Raw genomic sequence first — 24,313 nt, 5'->3', positions numbered from 1 at the left:
TCTTTAACAGTTCTTAAAGAGCAAGGAATGTGAAGCCTCTACCCATGCTCGAAATAATGGACTGTGAGAACGACAAAAGAACGAGTGTGAACATAAATCCACTTAGAAGGTTGAAGGATCCAAGACTATTTGATGAGTTCGATCAGTGGTTTGTTAGCAAAATCACAATTGGTCATGCCATTCTCAACTCAAAGTAGAACTTTAAGAAATAATATAGTTTTATGAATGGAAAATGACAACATTTATAATGAAACCCACATCAATTTCAAACCTAAATCCTAAATACATTAAAAGTTTATATTGTGTAAGAACATACACTAACCTATTGATAATTATATTTTCAGTTATTTAATATTTGTTTGATAGAGTTTGGTAATTTTTTGAGAGTAATGAGATTTGATGATTTGTTGAGAGTATTGAGGTGTTAGGTTTTTTTTTTGGAATTTTATAAGAGTGACATTTGTTTATAAATTTGGTTGGTCCAAAAAATTAAAATTTAGCCATTTATTACAAGAAAAGTTAGAAGGGTCAAATTTAAAAACATAAAGTATTGTAGTTATTTTCGTAAGTTTCCCTAATTACTCTTTAAGGCAGCAAATTTGTTGTCAATATCGGTCATCTTTGGTTTTATAAGAATGAAAAGCGTTGCTCTCTTCCTCCTACACAATTATATCCCATTGGGACCCGGCCCATTTGCTAACCCCACTTGGTGAGGATGAATCCTGGGCCGGCCCCGTTTGTAGTAACATACTAAAAACGCTTTCTCGCGGATTCGGGATCTCTGAAACCCGGACAGGATCCGATTTTGCTATAGTCGGTTACTCGGTTAAGGAGCAAGAGGGACAGGGTGAGGAAACAGGGGTTTTGGGTTTAAAAGAGGGTTTTAAACAATGTTTCACTCCATTTTGCTAATAAGTTATTGTCGCATAAACCCAAACGAAACTTCAATTTTCTGATTTCATTCAAAAAGAATAGAAGCGGATACGAAAGTGATTCGGCTGCAAAAAAGAAAAATTAATTGAGATGGCGACGGCAGAACACGCTGCGGCCGTCAAGTCTCTCAACAAGTCCCCCGGCCGTCGCCGCTTCGTCGTAAGCTCCTCTATCTCTCTGGCCTTTATTTTATCGAACGCAAAAAAAAAAAGATTTTTATTTATTTAAATTGAGAAACTTTGGTGTGTGTGGTACAGTTTAAGAGTTTCTCTCAACAAATAGATGACATCGAAATCAATGTATTCAGAAGCCTTGATAAGGTTAAAGCCGAGCCATCGGAGGGCTCCTCATTTTTGCGCGATTGCCTCATTCAATGGAGAGTACGTTTTCATTACAATATTGTTGTTGTTGTTATTATTATTATTATTTTTTTCCGTACAAGCTTCTTTTTCCTTTTTTTTAATGTTTATTTTCCTGTTTCCTAATGCAGGAATTAAATACTGCAGAGGATTTTATTTCCTTTTACGAGGAAATTATGCCTTTTGTACAGACTCTGCCTTCAATAATATTGCACAAGGAATTAATATTCTCAAAACTTATTTCGAGATTACGTTTTGAAGCAAGACTATCACTTGAGCCTATTCTCAGGTATGTGATGTAAAAGTTGATAGTATGTGGTAAATATGGCTTTTGAATAATAATTTTATCGTTTTTTCATCTCATAGTGTGGGATGAAAGCAAATTAGTTTTCAAGCTACACTGGTAAGTGTTTACCCAAACACTTTAAGCTACAACTGACCAATGACAATACCAAACACACCCTTTAGTTTCTTTCTGTTTATCAAAAGTTTGTTCTGCATTAGGTCATTTTGTTTGGATCTTAAAATGGTTTTCCTTCGACAGGCTGATTGCAGCTTTATCAAGGGATCTCCTTAAGGATTTTTTACTGTGAGTTTTCTATTTCCTCAGATTTAATTGAACTTGTTGTTGTTGAGCATTTTATTTTGTCTGCTTTACCAATCTGTGCATTATCCTTATCTGGTTCTGGCTATTGATGATTTTTCGAATTTCGTATGTGTCCAAATTTCATGTGCTATTTGTTCCTTGCAGTAAATTCTCTGCCACCTTTGATAAGGATCCATTATCATATGCTAGGAATTAGGAATTGGTGTGTGAAACACAAACCATATTTGTTTGGTGTGCTTATAGATTTTGAGTTGATATTGCGACAGAATACCGCAAACTTTTACTGTATTATGCTGAACTTGAAAGGGTAAAATTCTAAAGGCTAAGATCATGAGGTTTTCAAGCAAAATCTTTTTAACTTGTATGTTTTAGTTTAGACATCTCTTTGGGTTGGTCCTTATGAAGCCATACAGTTGAATGCTGAACGATATCATGTCTAAATCTTTCTGAAGTCAGATACAAGCATCTGTTTGAATTGAGGATTTTCTGGATGTAGACCAGATTATTGTCCAAATATAATGTATTAGGCTATAAGTCATATTGAATAGATTTGGGTTTGAGAATATCTACAGTTTGTTGCATTCTTTGGTGGTGAATCCTCAGCTATATGCTCAGGGCCGTGTCATTTGAGGATGATGAAGTTAGAGATCTTTAAAGTTCCTATCCTTCTTTTTCTTTTGACGTATATTTAAAAGATACCTTTTGTACGGCAGCAATTTAGGGTGCGTTTGGGATTGAGGTGCTGTAACTACAGCTACTGTGGGAAAAAAACTGTAACTATAAAACAAAAGTTAGTAATACATAGTGAATGTAAATTTTAAATAATAATTTTGATAAAATTATTAAAGATATAATAGATTTTCCATTATACAAATGAAAAATCATATCAACATAGCTTCTAAGCTACAGCAGCTAGTGTTTATCAAACACTTTAGTGCTGTAACTTTTAAGCTACAGCTGCCCAACCTCAATTCCAAATGCACCCTTCGAGACCTTTAGATTTTGATATGCCTAGGCAACAAATTTAGATTGGCTTTAACCCATTCATTTAAATTTATTGTGGGTAAGTACGTGTTTATTTATTTCTGATTTGTATCATTCTTGTTTGGCAGTTTTTTGCCTAGGATTGCTGATTCTCTGGTTTCTCTCCTGGAAAGTGGTGCTGATAGGGAGCCAGATATTGTTGAGCAGGTGAAAGCTATGTTCTTTCCGGATTCTATATTTTAGTTGTTAAAATCAAATTTCATTTTTTTTTATTTGTCTGCATTTCTTCCTTGATATTGACTGTGTAAATTTGTGGTCTTCTTTGCAGATTTTTACTTCTTGGTCATTTATCATGATGTATTTGCAGAAATATCTTATTCAAGATATAATAAGTGTTCTCAAGTAAGTATCAGTTGATTTGCACCATAAGGATGTATAGGTACTATAGATTTTCATGGAGAGAACAACTTTCAGTTGTATCTTTTAGATAAATGAAGAATAGTGATATTCCATTCACCTGATGTAATAATTCATCAAATCTGCTAGCATCTAAAAGAGTCAGGTGCATCATGTGGATTGATTAAATAAAGCTTGACAACAATAGTTGTAGAGGGTGTAGGTCCCGCAGATTCTATTTCTAGGGCCAACATTGGGGAGAAATTGATGCCATGGCTATGTGATGGTTAGAGAAGATTGGTTCTTTTGTAAGCCTAGGGTTGTTACTATGAGCTCACACCTAAGAAACAAGGACTTGTGCAAAAGGGAAGTGCCTATGGTAGTTGAATAAGCCCTTTATGGTTCAATTGCAGTCTAGTTGTTATAGATGTATTATGTATCTACCTATTTATACTGGGAAACAAATGTCAAATTTTTATGGTTGGTACCAAAATGAGTCAGTATTCACAATTACTTGTTTATCATCGGTCCCTGATAATCAAAATATGTCCCATATTTGGAGGATTTGTGGTTTAAACTCTCTCCAGTAAAATGAGATTTTAGGATATGACTGACGGTTAGTCTTCACTACCAGAACAATGATATAATTTCAAAGTTATAAGATCTTCTATGTTTAATTAAATGTTTTGCTAAACCATGGTTTATGTAGTATCTGTGGAATCTCGACTGGAGGTTCAAGGTAAGTATTGAAATAAATTCTTAGCTTACAGGAAAGGATGAGAAGCTTAGGTTATGTGAAATATCCGTCTTCACACTACAGCAGTTAGTGGGCGACTTATGAGTTTCTTTGAAAATTCTATGAGTGAGGAAAAAGAGATGAAATCGATCATATGATTTCTTGAAGAAATACTAACACTGATCCACATATCAAAACCCAAAAGAAAAATAACCAAAATAAAGAAGCAAAAAGGAAAAGAATGGAAGATTGTTAAGAAACCCAGTCAGTAAATCCATCGTGCACACTATTCTTTCGTTGTTACGTACTCTTTATTTGTTTATAATTTTTCTGCATTTTTCCTTTTTGAAGGATCACGGTAAAACTAAGATATTACTCAAAGGATTATATCCAGGAATTTATGGCTGAGGCTACATCATTCTTGCTGAGGAATGCACCTTTTAAGAAGCTTAAAGCAGGTATCAAAATTCCGTATTGTTTTTAAGTTCTAAGCTTTCTTTTAGTTATGCATTTTAATGACTGAAAAAAGGTGGAAAAAGGCTAATCAATTTATTGAGAGTATAAAGCATGCTTTCAATGAAATTATTTTTTTCCATGCATGTTCAGAACATTATTTCAAGGTTCTGCATTTATTTTACTGGTAGTTGGTTGCATGTTAGTGTGCAATTGGAAATCCAAAAAGTTCCTTCAAATCAGTTAGGTTCATAAATAAGCCAGCCAATAAACTTTGGGGATATTTGGCAAAAGCTAATGTTGGAAGTTTTGTCTCTGAGGTTTGATCTTTATGAGTAAACTAACACATTTCTTGTCGTTATCTTTTCCTTTGGGAGCTATATTATATACTTATCGTCTATCATGCCTCTGCTGATTTTTTCTCATTAAACTTTGAACTATTTGCACAGAGGAAATTTGTTCCTTGGTTGAGATTTTCAAGGACTTCTAGATGCACAAATGGATTCATACTGAAGTTTGAGATGTTTTTTTGCGGTGTTAATAAGATCATTTTTCTTTGTTGCTCACATATTTTTGTCCTTTTAAGACCCTGGCAATAAAAGTTTTATTGTAGCAGCGGTTGGTTTAGGGCTGTGTGGTGTTGTGTTGAAAAGACTTTGTTAAGGTGGTGAAATTGACTTTGTGTTAAAGTGATTGATGTACACAGCTCATAACTGAATTGTAACAGGTATCCAAAAGATCATGTTAGAGGTTGTGAAGAAACAATCACCTGCCCGAAAATCTGGAGTCAGTGCTTTGCTTTATTATGTTATGAGAGGAACATCATCAGGGGTTCATTCAAGCGCAGAGCGAGTTTTGAAGTTATTGATTAGCCAGTCTGTATTTTCTATTGGTGATAAGTTCAATCAAGGCAAGCTCTTTTCTTCTGACAACATTTTGTATGAACAAATTAATGTGTGTTTACAATGCATTTCATTGTTAATTATAACTTAATCAAATCATTCCATTAGGATTCATTGAAACTAAACATGTGATTTTTTAATAATCATATTTTGATCGAATACCAGACTACTGTTTGCATTTAGAAAAGATTTGCTTACGATGAATGCATCAGCAATTTATTTTGGATCAGTGTCTCTTACTCTGAAACTAGAAACAAGAAAAGAAAAATTGGGTGTCTGGTGTAATCTGTACAAAGGGGCTTGTGCAATAGGGAATTTTTATAATCAAACTAATTGAATGAGTGATGTAGGACTTCCTGTGCTTCCCCTAGGTTAATGGCTGATCTTCCTGTTGAAAATATAATTTTGGATGTCTGGTAACTATGACCCTGACTTTGTTGTTGTTGTTGTTCTCTTTCTCACAGGTTCAGACACTATTGTTGAAGTTCTGATCACAGCTTTTCAGAGAATATGTTCTAATCTGGGATCAAAGGAGTTTATGTGGGAAAACTTATATCGAGAAATAATTGACTCTGTAGATAATAGATGCCTTTTTCATCTTGGTTGCCTTTTGTCACTGCTTATTGCTACGGTTGAAATTGATAATGGTCAAGGAGTTTCTGGTAAGCTAAAAACTAAATTTGATATTTTGATTTCTATCTTATCATGTTCATTGTTATTATACGGATATAATACACATATGTGTAACTCTTCTGCTTTCAATGGGAACTGCTTTTTGTGCGAACAGATTATCAACCAGTGCTTGAACTCGTGGATGTTCTTAAACGTGTGTTTATCACGCCTTCCAAGAATGTTAAGGATGTAGATCATTTATTTGAAGTTGTTGATAAGGTTCTGCAACTAATGCTGTGCATTCTCAATGGGCTTCATGGAGCAAATGATATGGACACTATCACAGACTGTTCTTCGCAATGGGCTCCTGCATTTGAGTTGAAGAATTCAAGGTAATGCCTTAAGTTGAGGAATTTGGATTTTGTGTCATCTCTTTTTAGCCTCAGTTTTTTTATAACTTATGCGTACATGGGTTTCAGTTCGTTGAAATTTATTGGAAAGCTACTACAATTGGACCCTTGCGTAGTCTATACATTTAGAGTGAATATATTAAGGTAATATCGACATGTCATATCGTTTAGCTTTTCTCTTTGTATCTGGTTACGTTCTTTTTTAACTCATGTTATTGTTTTTTCAGTGCAATAAATGATATGATAGAAAATTCACAGGACGAAGTTATTTGTCTACTGTTGTCCTTCTTTGACAAACTGCAAATGGAACCTGAGTGCTGTAACTTCTTAGATGGAGTATCAGAAGGACGAGTCTTGAGGATTCGCGGTTTCTTGCAGGAGGCTGTCTGCTCTTGGATCAGCGTGATAAATAATGTTGTTGCTCATGGAAATTCATCATCTATTGAAATTGATGAGGCTAAATTGGCTCTGCTTTGGGGAATTGTCAGATGCTGTCCTCGTATAATGGATGTGCAAGCAAACTCATCGTTGCTGATGGAGCTGATAGATGCACTTCATCGGCTTTCAATGGATGAAGCTGGTAAGACATCTTCTATTACTAAAAATTTGAGCATCACTTTGTCTGAGTTGGTGAACTTTATTTATAATCGGATTTATATTACACTTGCTTAACTGGAGTCATTCTTTGATGAAAATGCTAGAGAGAGCTTTCTAATTGAGGTTGATGGATTTATATGCATTGTAATTTCTGTGATCTCTTTTGTTGTGCTTGCTTTGCATATTTATTCTTTATCTGAATGTGCTTTTTAGTGTATCCTAATGGTTGGCACCAGTTTATTGAGTTGCTCTGTTGAGTGAAAGTGCATAATGGCACTTAGTTCTGGATTTCATTTTCTTTACATGTTCATTATTTATCACAGTTGTTCTTTCAGAACTTTTTGCAGGTGTTTCTAAGCACATATGGCAAAGCCTAATTGGAGCTTCTTTATCTTCCTATCATGAATTGCATTGTGCGAAGCAATCTGGACTTGAAGAAACAGGCAAAGTTCTTCATCTTGCTAAAACCTGCAAATCATCCTCACAAGTATTGTGTGCTGTTGCTGATTATTTAGATTATGTGCATAGGTAGGTCTTTGTGTCAATTGTTGATGTTTTCTGATCTGCATTTACAATGTTAGTATATTAAATCGTGCTGATCATTTTTTTTTTTTTTTTTACTGGAAATTTTGATACAAATATTAGAACTATATTGCCAGCAGACAATAGCCATGGAAAATACCACCCAGAGCTAGAAGCAGAAAAGGTTGAGGACGCAGTTGTCATATATGCAGATAATTTGTGCCACTCAGACAAGGCAATCCGTGTTTCAACTCTTAGAATCTTGTGTCACTACGAACCTTTAACTTATGAAGACTCTACGATGGATCAACCGCCTGAGAAGAAAATGAAAACTGAAACTGGTGTTCCTCATGCTTGCCCTGTGGATATTCATGGCTGTAATGTATGTATGGTTAGATTCTTGCCGTGGTTACAAAATTTGTAACTATTTTGTATTTAAGATACTATTCTCTGATTTCCCTCAAAATATCAGGTTATTCATCTGCTTCTCTCCATTGAGGCAACACCTCTTTCAATATCTACAAGCAGGAAGTTATCCCTACTCATCTCTAGAATACATATGGACCTAGGCGCTGGAAGGATATCTGAAACTTATATACCCCTTGTGTTGAATGGGGTTCTTGGTATCTTCCATAATCGTTTTAGCTATCTGTGGAATCCAGCATCTGAGTGCCTTGCAGTTCTGATTAGCAAGCATGTTGGATTTGTGTGGAATAAACTTGTTCGTTACTTTCAACATTGTCAATCCATTTTTCAGATATCTCAAGATGAACTTGACAAGCCGAGTTTTAAGTTGCCTGACAAGTCTGCTGGTATGTTAAAATTAATTTTTGCTATTATCTTGGTTTTATTTGAAGGATTCTTCTTATTCTTTATGCGGTACATGGGGATGTCAAATTTTTTAAAATTCAATTCAATCTAATTTTATCGAGGAATATAGAAATGTAACATTGGATGTTTAATGTTACTCTTGGTTTCATTGCTCAGATCTGGTCGAGTGTTTTAATTTGTTTGTTTCTCCGGCGTCTGATAGCACCCCACATGGAACAGTGTTGTCTCTGTTGCTTCAGTCCTTGCAAAAAGTTCCTTCTGTTGTTGAGGCTCAGTCTCGACAAGTTATACCTCTGTTCTTGGACTTTTTGGCCTACAATATTGACAATCTTGTAAGGTAGTTGTTCAATAAATTTTGTGCCTTTGATTGAATATCTGTTTTTGTGTGTTTTGCTACTTCTGAAAACCCAAATCATCATATTTAGATTTTTGACATTGCAGTGTGGGATCATTCAATTCAAGTATTTGCAAAGGCAAAGAGTGGAAGAGTGTCCTTAAAGAATGGCTGAACTTGTTGAAACTGATGCGAAACCCCAAGACTTTTTATAAAAGTCAATTTTTAAAGGATGTTCTACAAAATAGGTTGGTGCTAAGTTGGATGATGTTTGTAATTATTCATACTCTTCAATAACTTCCATGATTTTAGTTAATCGTTCATTGTTGTTCTCTAATAGGCTTCTGGATGAAAATGATGCTGAAATACAGATGAAGGTTCTTGATTGCCTTTTGGTGTGGAAAGATGATTTCTTAATCCCTTATCATCAGCATTTAAGAAACTTGATCAATTCAAAAAGTTTGAGAGAAGAACTGACAACATGGAGTTTATCTAGAGAATCACATCTAATTGAAGATGATCACAGATCTAATCTTCTGCCTTTGGTTATTCGTCTCTTGATGCCAAAAGTCAGAAAATTGAAGACGCTTGCCTCTCGAAAGGTAGGCCTTTGTCGAATATACTGTTTATTTTACTTCTGTCATATCAGCATTATGGGCTTTTGAACATGTATTGAATCATGTTTTTCCTTTAAACACTGCAGTAAATTTGCAATGCATTCTGTATTTCTCATTGTTATATTTTTTCCCATGTCAGCATGCAAGTATATATCATCGAAAGGCGGTTCTGTGTTTCGTAGCTCAACTAGATGTTGATGAACTCCCTCTCTTCTTTGCATTGTTAATAAAGTCCCTGGAAATTATTCCCAAGGGAGCTGATGATGGAGCATTTTGGGAAAAACCCTATTGCAATATGGAGGAATTTCAAGAATATAGTTTCTTGAAGTTTTTCACCATAGAAAACTTAGCATCTCTGTCGTGGAAAAAGAGTCATGGTTTTCTGCATGTAATTGAAGACGTTATTCGAGTTTTTGATGAATTACATGTTGGGCCTTTTCTTAATTTACTGATTGGATGTGTTGTTCGGGTATTGGCAAGCTGCACTTCAAGTCTTGAATTTTTAAAAGGTTGCGGATCTTCTGTAGTGGAAAATCATGCAAATACTGACTCAACTTTACTGGCGAAAGACAATCTTGCAGGAAAAAATCAGGGCCAGGTATTGTTCTTACTATATTGATAGCTTTGGAATGTCATTTGTTATTACACTCCTTCAAAGGTGTATTGAAATTGAGCCATTTTTGTATTAAGATTTGTGGCGTACATGAATGAATGCCAAGTAGTTGCTCATTATTTTATTTTTAATTTCAGTAATGCTGGTGAGCTAGAGGTTTTTTTTATTTGTTTTTTTTTTTTTTTGTTTTCATTTTATCTTTTTCCTGGTTTTTTACTCACTTTTGATATATTTTCTCTTCGCCCTCTCTGTTTCTCTCTCTCTCTCCCTCTCTCTCTCTCTCTCTCTCTTGTTGATGTGTTGGCGCTTGTTTGCAGCCACTGATATTCTATGTTGGCTTTTTCCCTTTTGTTTTTGAAAACAATTCTTTTTTCTATTTTTTCCTCGTTCGCTTGCATGTGATGAAAGTCACAATGCTGTAGGAAGCAATCTGTGTTGTTTGTGAGGTTCCAGTAGTTCATTTTCATTTACATCATTGGAACTGAGTTGCATTTGATGAATGTGGTGGTTTTGAAATGAAATTGTATGATCTTTTTGCAGATCAGTTCAGCCATGAAGCAGCTCAAGGATATAAGATCTTTATGTCTGAGAATACTTTCCACTGTTCTTAATAAGTATGTGGATCATGATTATGATTGTGATTTCTGGGACCTGTTCTTTCAGTCGGTGAAACCTTTGATCGATGCTTTCAAGCAGGAGGGTTCTAGTAGTGAGAAACCAAGTTCACTGTTCTCTTGCTTTTTGGCCATGAGCAGAAGCCACAGGCTCATATCTCTATTAGAAAGGGAAGAAAATCTGATCCCTGATATATTTTCAATTTTAACTGTCATGACTGCCTCTGAAGCAATTGTATCAAGTGTTCTGAAGTTCATTGAGAACCTGTTGAATCTTGATAATGAGGTGGATGGTGAATACAGTGCTATTAAAAAAGTTCTACTGCCAAATGTTGCAACACTTATCAGCAGCTTGCATTTTCTCTTTCAGTGTGCAGCCAAGAGGTTTGAACAATGCTGGCTTGATAACTTTATCGATTATATTTTTCCGTGTTCTGAAAGGTGTCTTACAATTAATGAAACTTGATTGTGGGTTTACTGGAGGTTGATTCATGATCTGTGACTAAAGGTGCTTCGTTGTAGTTTAGTTTGATAACTTGTAGACTTATCCTGCCTCTGGAAAATTTAGACATGGCTTTGTTGATTTCCTAGGTAGTCAAATGATATAAATATCACAATTTTCAATTTTACTTACAGTATATTAGTCAGGTGTTCGGTTGCATTTATCTTCGATTCCAAATAAATTGATTCCTGGATCTCAGGCCACAAGTAGCATTTGAATTTTCAGAGGCTCAATATTTCTTGTCATATTAAGAAAGCATTTTAGGAAACTTATTTTGAAGCCCTTTTATGGCTTTACTGGAAAGTAATCAACTTCTGATGAAAGATCTCATTTCTTTTTTGTATCTGCCAAATTTGATCTCATAAAGAAAATATTCGAGGCTTCTCCTATCTGTCCTTACGTCTTTCCACTTGAAATTATTTGTTCATTTTCTTCTCTTCTTAAAAATTTTGTTTCATATGGAGTTCTCTTGGAGCCTTTCTTTATGCTGAGTGGCATCATATTTTAAGAAATTTCATGATTGGTAAATGTGTACACGTATGTGGATTCATGGTCATGTCTAATGATCTTGAGATCTTGATTATTCCGTATTATTGATATACTTCTTTTTGTTTCTGAGCAAAAAAAGGAAAATAGTAATTGTAAAATAAATAAATAAATAATGCTGCATGTTGTTTGCTTTTTTAATTTAAAATGTGAAGGGTTGAAACTGATTGTCAATTGATTGTTCATCTAAGTGACCTACTCTCCTTTATTTTTTTTTTGGGGGGGGGGGGGGTTGGTGTTCCAGGAAATTGGTCAAATACTCTGGGGAGACTGTGATTAGAATTTTGCAATTGTTATCCCAGTATATTAAAGATCCATTGGAAGCTGGGAAGTTTTTGGATATCTTGCTACCCTTCTTAGCAAAGGGAGTTAAAGATTCAGGTAAAAGTACCTCGTGATTTTTGAGATGTTATGCAACTTTTTCGTGGACTCTCTGAAAGTAATATTTGTCTTGCAGAAGTCGTAGTGAAAGTTCTGCATGTTCTTCGTGATATCATACCAGTAGCAGGGACTGGGAGTACTAAAAAAGTTCTCAATGCACTTTCTCCACTTCTTGCTTCTGTCGAGTTGGATATGCGGTCTTCTATCTGTGATCTTCTTGATTCTCTCGCAAAAGCTGACCCTTCTGTGTTCCCTGTGGTATACTATCTCTTTCTTTTCTCTATTTTCTCTGAAAGAAAATTCTTCATCCATGAAATTTGGCTAACATTTATCATAATTGATCTGAAATCAGGCAAAACTTGTCTCTGAGTTGAATGCAACCTCTGCTGTAGAAATGGGTGGCCTTGATTATGATTCTATAGTTACAGCATATGACAAGATTGGCATTGATTTATTCCATACTATAGAAGTTGACCACTCATTAGTCATTTTGTCACACTGTGTGCGCGATATGTCATCAGACGAAATGATCCTGAGGCATAGTGCATATCGATCACTTCTCTCATTTGTTGAATTTTCTTCTCTAATTCTCAATAGAGAAAGGTGCAATACACATGAAGTGATGCAAGCAGTTGATGACAGTTTGTGGACAATAGGATCCATTCAGCGCATAATAAACAAGTTTATCTTGAAGCGTATGGGTGAGGCAATGACCAGAGGAAGTAGCGTGAAAAAGGTATTGAGATTCTTCTATTTTTGCTATAAGAATTTATGATTCTACAGTGTTTTTAGCATCTCACAGGGTCCTTGCAAAGAGCTGTACAAATGGACTATTATAAAATGATTTAATAATTTAATCTTCTGAATTGAATTTTGTCATCATTCAATTTAGCGAGATTAACATGGTCTCTTTTTGGAATGGATGGTTATGATTTCAGGAATGGGTTGATTTACTGAGAGAGATGGTGTTGAAGCTCCCACAATTATCAAATCTTAATTCACTGAAAGACCTGTGCTCTGGGGATACTGAAGTAGATTTTTTCAATAATATTATTCACTTGCAGGTTATTATTCACTTTCATATAGATTTCAGATTCAATGTTGAGAATTGACTTCAATGTCTGTACATGATGTGTCCAAGGTCCCCACCATTTTTTTCTCCCGAAATACTTTGGACTCAATAAATTTTTATCTTTCCAAAAAAAAAAAAAAAAAAAAAGGTTCTATCAAATAACAAATACAAAGCATTTCTTATATTTAATAAGAAATGTAGTGTTTTCATTTCTACTGTTCTTTATACTGATATTAACCTTTCTTTGTAGGCTAGCTGTAGCTATTTATAAAAAAAAATTTTCTTTACTTTTTTTCTTTTCTTTTCTTTTTTTTAATGCAGTTGGGCTCTTCCTATTAAACGGTTTTTGAGACTGATATTGTTTCTTTTCTTGTAGAAACATAGGAGAGCACGAGCACTGACGCGTTTTAGGAAAGTTGTTAGTACAAGCAACATATCAGAGGTAATTATTTTAGCAGTTTATACAAATCCATATCAGATTTTGTTTCCAATTCACTTAAACCTGCTATCTTGCTGTCAACTTCCAGGGACTTGTGAATAAAGTGTTTGTCCCACTATTTTTCAACATGTTGTTTGATGTACAAGACGAAAATGTTAGAAGTGCATGCTCTGAAGCTCTTGCTTCAATTTCCGCTCATATGAAATGGAAGTCATACTCTGCTTTGTTGATGAGATGCTTTCAGGAGATGGAAAAGAATCCACAGAAGCAAAAGATTTTGCTGAGGCTATTTTGCTCTATTTTTGATGAGTTCCATTTTTCTCAACTTTGTTCCAGCCAAGAAGCCAATGACCCTTCGACTAATGCTTTAGATGCTAACCTTGATAATAATAGTTCTTCAATTATATTGCAAAATTGTCATAATTCTATGACGATCACAGAGATAAAGACATGCCTTAATGACACTATGCTCCCAAAGTTGCAAAAGCTACTGTATGCTGATTCTGAGAAGGCCAATGTTGACATCAGTCGAGCTGTGTTGAAAGTACTGAAGTTGCTTCCAGGAGACATAATGGACTCACAACTTCCGAGTATCATTCATCGCATTTCAAACTTCTTAAAGAGTCGTTCGGATGGCATTCGCAATAGTGCTAGGATAGCTTTAGCTGATTGTTTGAAGGAGCTTGGGCTGGAATACTTGCAGTTTATCGTACGGGTTTTGCGATCTATCTTGAAGCGGGGCTATGAGCTGCATGTGATGGGATACACGCTCAACTTTATTTTGTCAAAATCTCTTTCAAGATCCACCAGCTGTAAGTTGGATTATTGTTTGGAAGAACTGCTATCTGTAGTGGGGAATGATATTCTTGGAGATGTTGCTGAACAGAAAGAGGTGGAAAAAATTGCTTCTAAAATGATTGAAACTAGGAAACAAAAATCTTTTGAGACTCTGGAATTGATTGCCCAGAACATAACATTTCGAAGTCATGCCTCAAAACTTCTCTCTGTTGTAACTGCTCATTTACAGAATCATCTGACACCAAAAGTGAAGTCAAAATTGGAAAGCATGCTAAATCACATTGCTGCTGGTATTGAACGCAACCCCTCAGTGGACCAAACTGACCTATTTGTCTTCATATATGACCTTGTTCAAAAAAGAATTGAGGAAGAAAATGATCTGCATGCAAATTCTTCTAGTAAAGGAGCCAACAATTATAAAAATGATGTGAGAGGGAAAACCATTTCTTCAGGGCGGGTAATCGTTGCTAAATCAACATGTTCACATCTTATAACAGTGTTTGCTCTTGGACTACTGCACAAACATTTAAAGAATTTGAAATTGAAGAAACATGATGAAGAACTGTTATCAAAGTTGGATTCCTTTATGACAATACTGGGCAATTGCTTGAGTTCCAAGTATGAAGATATTTTGTCAGCATCCCTTAGATGTCTTGCCCCATTAATAAGTCTGCCACTGCCGTCTCTCAAATCCCAAGCTGATAAGATGAAGGCTACTCTGTTGGATATCGCCCACAGTTCAGCAACTTCCAGCAGTCTGTTAATGCAGTCATGTCTAAATTTGTTGACTAAGCTTCTGCGCACCACTGATGTTACCCTTTCTTCAGATCAACTGCATGAGTTAATTCAATTTCCTTTGTTTGTTGATCTTGAAAGGAATCCCTCTGATTTAGCTCTTTCACTTCTAAAGGCGATTGTTAATCGCAAGCTAGTCGTTCCTGAGATATATGATGTTGTAATTCAAGTTGCAGAGCTGATGGTAACAAGTCAAGAAGAATCAATTCGCAAGAAATGCAGCCATATTTTGTTGCAATTCTTGCTTGATTATCAACTTTCAGATAAACGGTTGCAACAACATTTGGATTTTCTGCTGGCAAATCTGAGGCATGTCTTTAATAGTGAAGATTTCTATTTGTTTATATTTTAACTTTCCCCCCCCCCCCCTAAAACGGCTTCATTATTGTTGCAGTTATAAGCATCCAAGTGGAAGGGAAGCCGTGCTTGAAATGCTACATGTAATTATAAAGAAATTTCCACAAACTAAATTGGATGAGCAATCTAACACGTTATTTCTCCATTTGGTGTTCCGTTTGGTTAATGACCCTGATAATACAGTCCGGTTAATGATTGGTGTAGCTCTAAAACTGCTTGTCGGACGCATAAGTCCACATTCGCTATATTCCATACTGGAGTACAGTCTATCTTGGTATTTAGACGGAATGCAGCAACTCCAGAGTGCTGGTGCACAGGTAAAGGTTTCTCACTGTAAACTGTACTCTCAATTGTAAATTTTAATCTGATGTCCTTTCTTGTTTATTGAGGAGATATATCTATATGTAGAGTACAATGCGTTCTCTATAATAATTTTTTTTTTCACTCAAATGTTATAAGGCCTTGACTTGTCTTCCATTTCATTAAAAATTTAGAAGTATCTTTTATAAGTTGAAGATTTTATTCAAAATCTTAGTCGAATTAGGTGCTTCAATCTAGTTTACTCATGACCATCACCATTGTTAAAACCTCTGATATGATACATCTGTAACTTAGTTAGATGTATTAACTATTACAGAAACCAAATATCAATGCCAATGGTTATATGTAGGCTATGAAGACCTTTTGGTTCCAAGGAGAGTAATCTTTGGTTGCTTTAGCTTCTACAATGGTTGCTGTCTGCTAACCATTTGGCTGAATATTTATTAGTTTCCTACTTACCATGTGTTTATGTTGACTGATCGATATCCCAGCATCTCTGTTACCTGGATTATATTCCAGTCTTCCAAACTATGTTGTCATCAAGTGTATGGTTATCTGAGAAGTACTGTTAGTTTTGAGATCATAAGGTGTCACCGGAATTTAACAGAATTGGTGGTTAAATGGCTATCCTTGTCAGCTCTATGTATGTTGTTTGGGCATGTTCCTATTCTGATGGCCGTTTGATGCATTGTACAGGTCTTGGGATTGCTGGTTGAAGTTATGAAGAAAGACTTTCAGGAGCATATTGATATTGTATTGCAAGAGGCAATAAGCATTTTACAGTCCACTAAAAATATTGTGGAACAGCAACTGGATCTTCCTGATGAGACCACCATTCCCTTCTGGAAAGATGCGTACTATTCACTAGTTCTGTTGGAGAAGATCCTCTGTCACTTCCCTGATATTTTGCTGGATACGCGTCTGGAGGTAACCATTGTCTTCCTGTTAAGAAGATATTTTAAGAATTTCTTTTGTGCTCAATGTTAGATTTTGTAGAATGTTGATTGTGCAGTGGAAGTGTGGAATGGAAGCAAGATCATATGCCAGTAATTAGAATGACAGTGCTTGTGATAAATTGGTTTGGATTGTAGATTGCTTTTTGTGTGTAAAAATGTGAACAAAATTGCAAATCTCGAGCATGAACAGTGTTTTTTAAATAAATTTCTTTATAAATATAAATTATGGAAATTACTCAGCTGCAAACATATATAAACATCAATGTATAGAGCTGGAGAATACTGCTGAATTAGAAGTTCAATTGCTGAACATTCTGATGCACATGCATCTAAATTGTGCTGTTGAAATTTATCTTGCTCTTCTTCTGTCCACTTTGTCCATTTTAGTTGCGCTTTAGTGAGTTTCAAGTTTTGTTTGTCTTTTTCTGATGATGTGCAATTTTGCCATCCTAAGTGGCCCTGATTTACTGTTAATTACAGCTGTTGGCTTTTTGCTTCCCAATTTTTATTAATAGTTTTACTTTCTTTTGCCTCATTTTCAGAATTTATGGGAAGCAATTTGTGAGTTGTTGTTGCACCCCCATACATGGTTGCGTAATATATCAAATCGCCTTATAGCCATGTATTTTGCTGCTGTTACTGAAGCTCGCAGGGAAGACGGCGAGAAGTCATTTGGAGATTTCTTCCTGATTAAGCCAAGTAGAGTCTTTATGATAGCTGTTTCACTATGCTGTCAGCTAGAGACCCAAGATTCTTTTGAAGATGCTTTCAGCAACCATATTACCGAGAATCTTGTGTCTGCAATCTGTAATATGCATTCTTTCAGAGGATATATGGAATGTGCAGATTTTCAAAACTTCTGGTCTAACCTTGGACAACATGAGCAGGGTCTATTTCTTAGAGCTTTTCAGTTGCTTGACTTGAGAAAAGGAAGAGGATTGTTTCTATCTATTATCTCTGGAGCAGGTGACCAAAATGATTGTCTTGCCTCTGGTGATTTCCAGTATTTGCTCGTCTCCAATTTGCTCAAAAAGATGGGAAAGATTGCTCTTCAAAAGGATGCTACTATTCAGGTTGGTCTGCTGGAGTCTGTTGCATTTGAATTTTTTATATGTGGAGGATGGTAGAGAATTTTTCAGCCTGTTACAATTAATTTTTTATTTATTTATATGTATATTTTTATTCTTCGCTTCTTGTGTTGATTAAAATACTAACTGTTACTGTAATTTTAAATGTTTCATGTAGATGAAAATCATCTTCAACACTTTTAGGCTCATTTCATCAAAAATTAGTCAGGACTACTTGCAGCGCTACGTGGTTCATATGCTGCCATCATTGTATAAAGTTTGTGAAGGATTTGCGGGGAAGAATATCCCTGGTGAGTTTTGTCGTTCCCATCTGAGAGTACTAGTTCGTATGATATGCTCTTTGACCTATGTTGTCAATCATAGGAGGAAATTTTCATGAAATGCAGAACAAAACTGAATTTCTTATAAAATATGTACTAAATAGTATTTGTAATATCATGATCATTCAATGTTCCTTATCCACAAGCTGCTGTCGTTGCATTTTTCAGATGATCTAAAGCAATTAGCAAAAGAAGTAAGCGATAGCATACGGGATACATTAGGCGGCCAGATTTTTGTACAGGTCTATAATGAGATCAGAAAGAATCTCAAGGCAAAAAGGGATAAGAGGAAACAAGAGGACAAGCGTATGGCAGTAGTCAACCCAATGCGGAATGCCAAGAGGAAGTTGAGAGTTGCTGCCAAGCATCGTGCCAACAAGAAGAGGAAGATTATGACAATGGGAATGGGGAGATGGTTACGTTAGAACGTACAAGCGATCGTTCGTTATATTCTCATGATTGAGAATCAATTTTGTAGGGATAATTGTACGTTGTGTTGAAAATGCAAGTGTAACCTTTTATCTTAATGCTGTATAGACATGGCCACGTGGTCATGGAGATATGATGGAATCTGGTGTTGAGATTCTTCTTCAATACATTGTAAGTTAAGGCATTAATGAGATGGGAAAAAAGTATTTATTCTATAACGCATAAGTTTAAGCAGTCAAGTAAGCAATATGCCGTTTGCATTAATATAGGCCTGAATAACACTGCATTCAAAGATTGCTGTTGATTTTTTCCCCAAATTAGCCTAACTATAGTCTTCATATTTCTGTTGCTCTGAATTTGTAGCGTCTGGAGACACACCCCGTAGGCAAAAGTCCAAGCCTATTAAAACGTCTTTAATGGTCTCCCCATTTCTCAACAAAGTGTTCCGATGGGTGGAAGTTTATTTATTGGTATTTTATTTTATTTTAGTCTTCGGGTTGGACTTCAAACCCTTCAGATAAGTCCAGTTCAATATATTGATGGATAGGATTAATTTTGGATGATCTTTTCTGTGAATTGATTGTATTTAAATTGTTTCTAAAATTTTTGATTTATCCTTTATTTTTATTAAAAAAATTAAAAAAATTAAAGTTTTTAAAAGTTAAGAGAAAAATTTAAAAATAATTAATTGAGAGAATAATTTAAAAATAATCAATTGAGTGAACAATTTAAAAATATTCAATTTATGAGATTTATGTGAGGATAATTCAAAATTTACTTTCACATGCAAAAATATAAACGAGGACAAAATTGGAAAGAAAAAGCCCATTTAAGCAAAGCATGTTCATGTCATTACATAAGAGCCATGGGGTCACAGATTATAGAGAGCGCGGGACTCGGAGATTATATCATAAATTGTGGCTGTGTTTTATCGACGTTGAACGTAACGGTCTTCAGTTTCCCATTTCTCAAAACTTTAAACAAAACAACTGAAAAACATCTACGACAGCAGTAACAACAACACTTTCTCAGATAATTTTTCTTACCATTTTTAGGCTCAAACCCAAGAACCAAACCATCCATCACACAAATCAACATCTCAAAGACTCAAAAACATTCCTTCCAAAAATTTAAAAAAAGAAAAAGAAAAGAAAAACCATCATCAAAACTCCCTACATGATCATATTTTGACATGATATGACACACAATATGGGCTATTAATATTCCCAATTTTCCCCTTTGCAGTTTGCCAAGAAAGGTACAATTAATTCTTTGTCATGCATGAATGAATATTAATAATTATGAATGTGATGTGTGTATAGTGTTTTGAATTGAATTTGATGGATTCAGTGGAGCAGGGATTTGGGGTTGATCATCTTGGCATCTGCAGAGAAAAAAAAAAAAAACAAAAACAAAAAAGAGAATTTGATAATTGGTGAGTTTATTTGGTCAATGGGGATATCATCAGACAACGTTCATGGGTTTGTTTTGGCTGTATCATCAAGCATTTTTATTGGCTCCAGTTTTATTATTAAGAAGAAAGGCCTCAAAAAAGCTGGGACTACTGGAACAAGAGCAGGTGAATTTCATTTCATTTTATATCCCCATAATTTATTTGATCAATTAATTAATATTTGATTATTGAATTGGTGTTCTTAAGTATTTTGTTGCTTGTAATTTAATTTGATCAGGTTCTGGAGGATATTCATACTTGTATGAACCTTGGTGGTGGGCTGGGATGATAACTAGTAAGTTTAACATTCTTATAAGCTCTTTTGGTTTCAATGGAACTAAGAATAAATGAATTGTTTTGCTTTGCTTCCTGGTTAGTTTTTATCCTTTTCTTTTACTATGGGGAATTTATATGTGTGTTATGATTGACAAAGTTTGTGTATGCACTATTAGATACCAGTGAAAAGTTTTATCAAGTACCTGAATTCTATTACCTGATTAACTTCAAATAAAATTTGTTGTCGTTAGGAATTAACAAACTGCGAATATGAACACAACTGCATGCCGGTGAATGTAGAAGTACTATTAACATATGTTGGAACAGTGATTTACTCATACACATGTTCTAGTGTTCTACCACAGTTTTTTCAGTGACTCATTCGAACATGAAGTCACTATCCTGCGTCTTTGTGTTTGTTGGCAGTATGGTAAACATTTTTGTGAGTGCTTCCATTGATACCGATAGAATAAAAGAATGCTGGTTTGAGCATGGTTCATGGTGGACATAACACAATAGTTTATCTGAATGACTTGTGGAATGAACTTTGGTTTTTAGGAATAACAAACTGGAAGCCTGAAATATGCTGAGATTTGCAGAAATTATGAACATGAAGAGAATTTGTAATTTTATAATTTGATGACATTTCCAACTTCATTGAAGATGTTACTTCAGAAATGTTAAAATCTCATTAGAAGTGGATTGTGGTAAAATAGTTTTAATAATAAACCCATTTGGTAGTTTCAGTTGTCAGAGGATAAGAACATAACCCTTTTAAAATCATGAGGATATATTGTGGAAAGATTGATATACCCACGCACGTGCGCACACCTACACAAGTTTGCTTCCTCTTTTATGTTTTTTGTTTGCTAGAAAGGGTCTATTAACTAGCTATCATATCTCCTCTGTCATCTAAAATCTTCTGATGATTGCTTCTTTTCAATATCTTTTAATCTGAATTATTCTGTTTTTGTAGTGATTGTTGGGGAGATAGCTAATTTTGCTGCCTATGCATTTGCACCTGCAATTCTTGTAACTCCTTTGGGAGCGTTAAGTATCATATTCAGGTAATGATGATCTTATCAACACTGATTGCAGTAGCGAATTCAAGAGAAATTTTTGTTTCTTTTGCTTGTTCCTTTTAAATTTATTAGTCCACATACATGTATGTTTATTTCTACATACATATATAATAGGTAGACAGTAGACTAAAATGGATGGCTGTGTTTACATTATTAAGTGGACCTATTTTTTTGTATTAGTTTCTGATGAGATCATTATTATGCAGTGCAGTGCTAGCTCATTTTATTCTGCGGGAGAAACTGCATATATTTGGTATGCTAGGATGTGCTCTGTGTGTGGTGGGCTCCGTAAGTATAGTTTTACATGCTCCACATGAGAGAACTATTCATTCTGTTAAGGAACTGTGGCACCTAGCTACACAGCCAGGTATTTAAGAAGTAAAACAAAATTTGATCATTTTAGCAGCCTGATATATTCGTTTTATTATTAGTCAGGGCTAATTTCAATCGCTTAAGGGAAGGATTAGTTGCATGTCCAACAGTTTACACAAATGTTCATTTTTTTCAGGTTTCCTTGTCTATGGTGGCATAGTTTTGGTTGTGGTGGGTGTCCTAATTTTTAAGTTTGTGCCAACTTACGGGAACAGCCATTTGATAGTATATGTTGGAATTTGCTCAGCTATGGGCTCTATTACGGTCTGCGCATCATCTTTGAAACTTGTTTATGCTACAACGAAGTTTGATTCTCCAGTGAGTCTAATACCATTATTTAAATGCAGGTGATGAGTGTGAAAGCATTAGGTATAGCTTTGAAGCTAAGTTTTTCAGGACATAATCAATTTGTCTACTACCAGACATGGATTTTCACTGTGGTAGTGATCTTTACCTGTCTTTTGCAAATAAACTACTTGAACAAGGTAAATTTGTGAAAATTCTCTCCATCTCTTTTGACTTTTTTTTGCTAAAGCTCTTTTTCCAAAGACAACTGAACTTATACATTTTAAAGGTTGAAGTTAGCGGATTATATAGGACAATTGTAGTCACTGAATCAAGAATGTCGGTTCAGCCAAGTTAAAATTTAGTATATAACTCACAGAAATCCCTAAGCATAACTTGTGAGATGGAAGTTTCGTCTATGAATTAAAATTGCATTCTGGTGAATATTTATCTTGGAAATATAATCTCTTGCATTGAATTTTTATGGTAAATTCAGTGGCTTTTAGAGGTGACCTTATTCTTTCTCCTTAACTCATTTCTATACATAACTGTTTGCAAACTTTTATTTTCTTAGCCTTCAAATATCCGACAATATTACTGAAGAAGGTTGAATTTTCTTACAAATCTTCTAAAAGGAGATGATTTTTACGACATGACTGGAACCTGTAAATTTTCAAGCAGAGAGGGTATCTCAACACAAAACCAAAAGTACTTATTCACTGAAAATATATAGATGAAACAAGCTCACCACCTTGATTGATTAATCATCAGAATCTGCTTTTGGCCTGGTAACAATGAGCATAAAAAAATAAAACTGATATGATTCAGTTTTCACCTTTCCTCTAACCACGGATTATTCCTTTTTTTTTTTTAAACTTCTCTTTCGGTGGTAAATTTCCCTTTAAACGCCAAAATTCAACTATCCATCTTGCAGAATAATTATAAGTCCTTGCTCTTATTTGATTTTGGGGCAGAAACATGTTTAACCTTGTCGAGTTCTCATACATGGTGCAAACTGTAAGCCTTTAAATCATAGTTCTTTAGAGAACTTGTTTACAATTGCATTTGCATGATGAGTAAAAGATTACTGTAATATGATATGATTTTTGCCACATAATTACAATCTTTTTTTGATGATTTCTATTTTATAAATTCCTATTTGCAATGGAAAGGTTACATTTTCTTAACGAGTAGCGCCGTGTATTTGCAGGCTCTGGACACCTTCAATACGGCTGTTATATCTCCAGTCTACTATGTCATGTTCACAACTCTCACCATCGTTGCTAGCATAATCATGTTCAAGGTATTGAATTAAACCAAGTTTGTGACATGCTTGAAATGTTGCTTTTTCTTTACCATCATAATACTATAATTAAGTTTTTTCAGTTACTAATAGGTAAAATTTCTGCATTTTCTTAAAATTTTTTTCTTTCTAATTACAACAGGACTGGGACTCACAAAATACATCACAGATAGTGACAGAATTGTGTGGCTTTGTCACAATCCTATCTGGGACATTTCTTCTCCACAAAACAAAAGACATGGGGGACAGTCCAAGCAGCGATTCCCCGGTCTTTACAAACCAAAACACTAATCAAAACTCAAGTTGTTGATAGACATATCAAAGTGTATGGAAGAATGATAGAATTTTTGCATTTTCGTCCTCCCGGAGAATACCAGTTTCAAGATTCAAAGAAACCTTTGTGAGTGAAAGAATTCAGGAAAAGTTTATTAGTTAAAAGAGGAATGTTTCTTGATGAGAAAGCATGGGGCACAACTTATCAGAAGATACGTAGGAATTCTGACAGATTTAGATTCTTTTTTTTCCCTTCATCATCTTTTTCGCACGTTGATAGTATGTGTATACATATATATTATGGACAAAGATGGTTGTTTTCACAGGAAATTTTACACAAACTTGGTGTTTGTTGCAAACCTATTGTGTTTGCATGTACTTGCTTTTGTGTAGGGGTGTTCACGGATCAGATTTTACGGATTATAAATTTTCAATTCAATCTAATCTACGAATTGGTGAAATTCAATCTAAATCTAATTAATACATCTACGGATCAGATGCGGATTTAACTCGATTCATATCCAATCCACCATTTTGTAGATTGGTTTGCAGACCGAAAATTTTTAATTATTTCCAATCCACGAACTAACTAAATAAAAAATTTAATATAAAAATAATGTTATTACCGATCAAATTTAAATAAATTAATTTTTTAAATAAAGTTAGAAAATACATTTAAAATTTCAAAATATAACACACCAAAACAAAAAAAAAAACTCGTTCGTTTAGATTAGTACATGAAAAT

At 34.7% G+C, this 24,313-nt stretch overlaps 2 protein-coding genes across 7 annotated transcripts; both read left to right on the top strand.

Moving 5' to 3' along the window:
- Window positions 1–874: 874 nt before the first annotated feature.
- On the top strand, window positions 875–18,806 carry LOC18032343 (small subunit processome component 20 homolog). Of its 5 annotated transcripts, none has more exons than XM_024181901.1 (32): window positions 875–1,092; window positions 1,191–1,313; window positions 1,424–1,581; window positions 1,837–1,881; window positions 3,012–3,090; window positions 3,212–3,285; window positions 4,367–4,473; window positions 5,196–5,378; window positions 5,835–6,032; window positions 6,158–6,374; window positions 6,462–6,536; window positions 6,620–6,972; window positions 7,325–7,517; window positions 7,635–7,893; window positions 7,984–8,323; window positions 8,499–8,679; window positions 8,784–8,924; window positions 9,017–9,278; window positions 9,433–9,891; window positions 10,447–10,904; window positions 11,813–11,949; window positions 12,026–12,207; window positions 12,302–12,685; window positions 12,888–13,013; window positions 13,398–13,463; window positions 13,549–15,362; window positions 15,448–15,727; window positions 16,428–16,658; window positions 17,230–17,760; window positions 17,933–18,065; window positions 18,264–18,526; window positions 18,601–18,806. In XM_024181901.1, the coding sequence occupies exons 1-31, from the start codon at window positions 1,024–1,026 to the stop codon at window positions 18,518–18,520; spliced, it is 8,115 nt and encodes a 2,704-aa protein (XP_024037669.1). In that variant the 5' UTR covers window positions 875–1,023; the 3' UTR covers window positions 18,521–18,526; window positions 18,601–18,806. The 5 variants fall into 5 exon arrangements, with proteins under 5 accessions (XP_024037669.1, XP_024037664.1, XP_024037659.1 ...); XM_024181896.1 differs by having other exon boundaries at window positions 18,264–18,530; window positions 18,605–18,806; XM_024181891.1 differs by having other exon boundaries at window positions 18,264–18,806.
- Window positions 18,807–19,420: 614 nt separating this feature from the next.
- LOC18031524 (probable magnesium transporter NIPA2) lies at window positions 19,421–23,956 on the top strand. 2 transcript variants are annotated; one of them, XM_006420944.2, is made up of 9 exons: window positions 19,421–19,782; window positions 19,883–20,103; window positions 20,216–20,272; window positions 21,230–21,320; window positions 21,542–21,702; window positions 21,844–21,971; window positions 22,055–22,192; window positions 23,203–23,295; window positions 23,438–23,956. In XM_006420944.2, exons 2-9 carry the CDS (start codon window positions 19,977–19,979, stop codon window positions 23,603–23,605), a joined length of 963 nt encoding a protein of 320 aa, XP_006421007.1. In that variant the 5' UTR covers window positions 19,421–19,782; window positions 19,883–19,976; the 3' UTR covers window positions 23,606–23,956. The 2 variants fall into 2 exon arrangements, with proteins under 2 accessions (XP_006421007.1, XP_024039095.1); XM_024183327.1 differs by having other exon boundaries at window positions 19,875–20,103.
- Window positions 23,957–24,313: the final 357 nt, after the last annotated feature.

The sequence above is a fragment of the Citrus clementina genome, unplaced genomic scaffold (genome assembly GCF_000493195.1).
Source record: "Citrus clementina cultivar Clemenules unplaced genomic scaffold, Citrus_clementina_v1.0 scaffold_9, whole genome shotgun sequence".
NCBI lineage: Eukaryota > Viridiplantae > Streptophyta > Magnoliopsida > Sapindales > Rutaceae > Citrus > Citrus x clementina.
This window is presented reverse-complemented; position numbering and strand designations above follow the sequence as displayed.

Coding starts and splice junctions, on each gene's coding strand:
- LOC18031524 (XM_006420944.2), top strand. CDS start 19,977: ATGGGGATATCATCAGACAACGTTCATGGGTTTGTTTTGGCTGTATCA. Junction 20,104..20,215: donor GACTACTGGAACAAGAGCAG/GTGAATTTCATT, acceptor TAATTTGATCAG/GTTCTGGAGGATATTCATAC. Junction 21,972..22,054: donor CAGCTATGGGCTCTATTACG/GTCTGCGCATCA, acceptor ATTTAAATGCAG/GTGATGAGTGTGAAAGCATT.
- LOC18032343 (XM_024181901.1), top strand. CDS start 1,024: ATGGCGACGGCAGAACACGCTGCGGCCGTCAAGTCTCTCAACAAGTCC. Junction 11,950..12,025: donor AAAGGGAGTTAAAGATTCAG/GTAAAAGTACCT, acceptor TTTGTCTTGCAG/AAGTCGTAGTGAAAGTTCTG. Junction 15,728..16,427: donor TCCAGAGTGCTGGTGCACAG/GTAAAGGTTTCT, acceptor TGCATTGTACAG/GTCTTGGGATTGCTGGTTGA.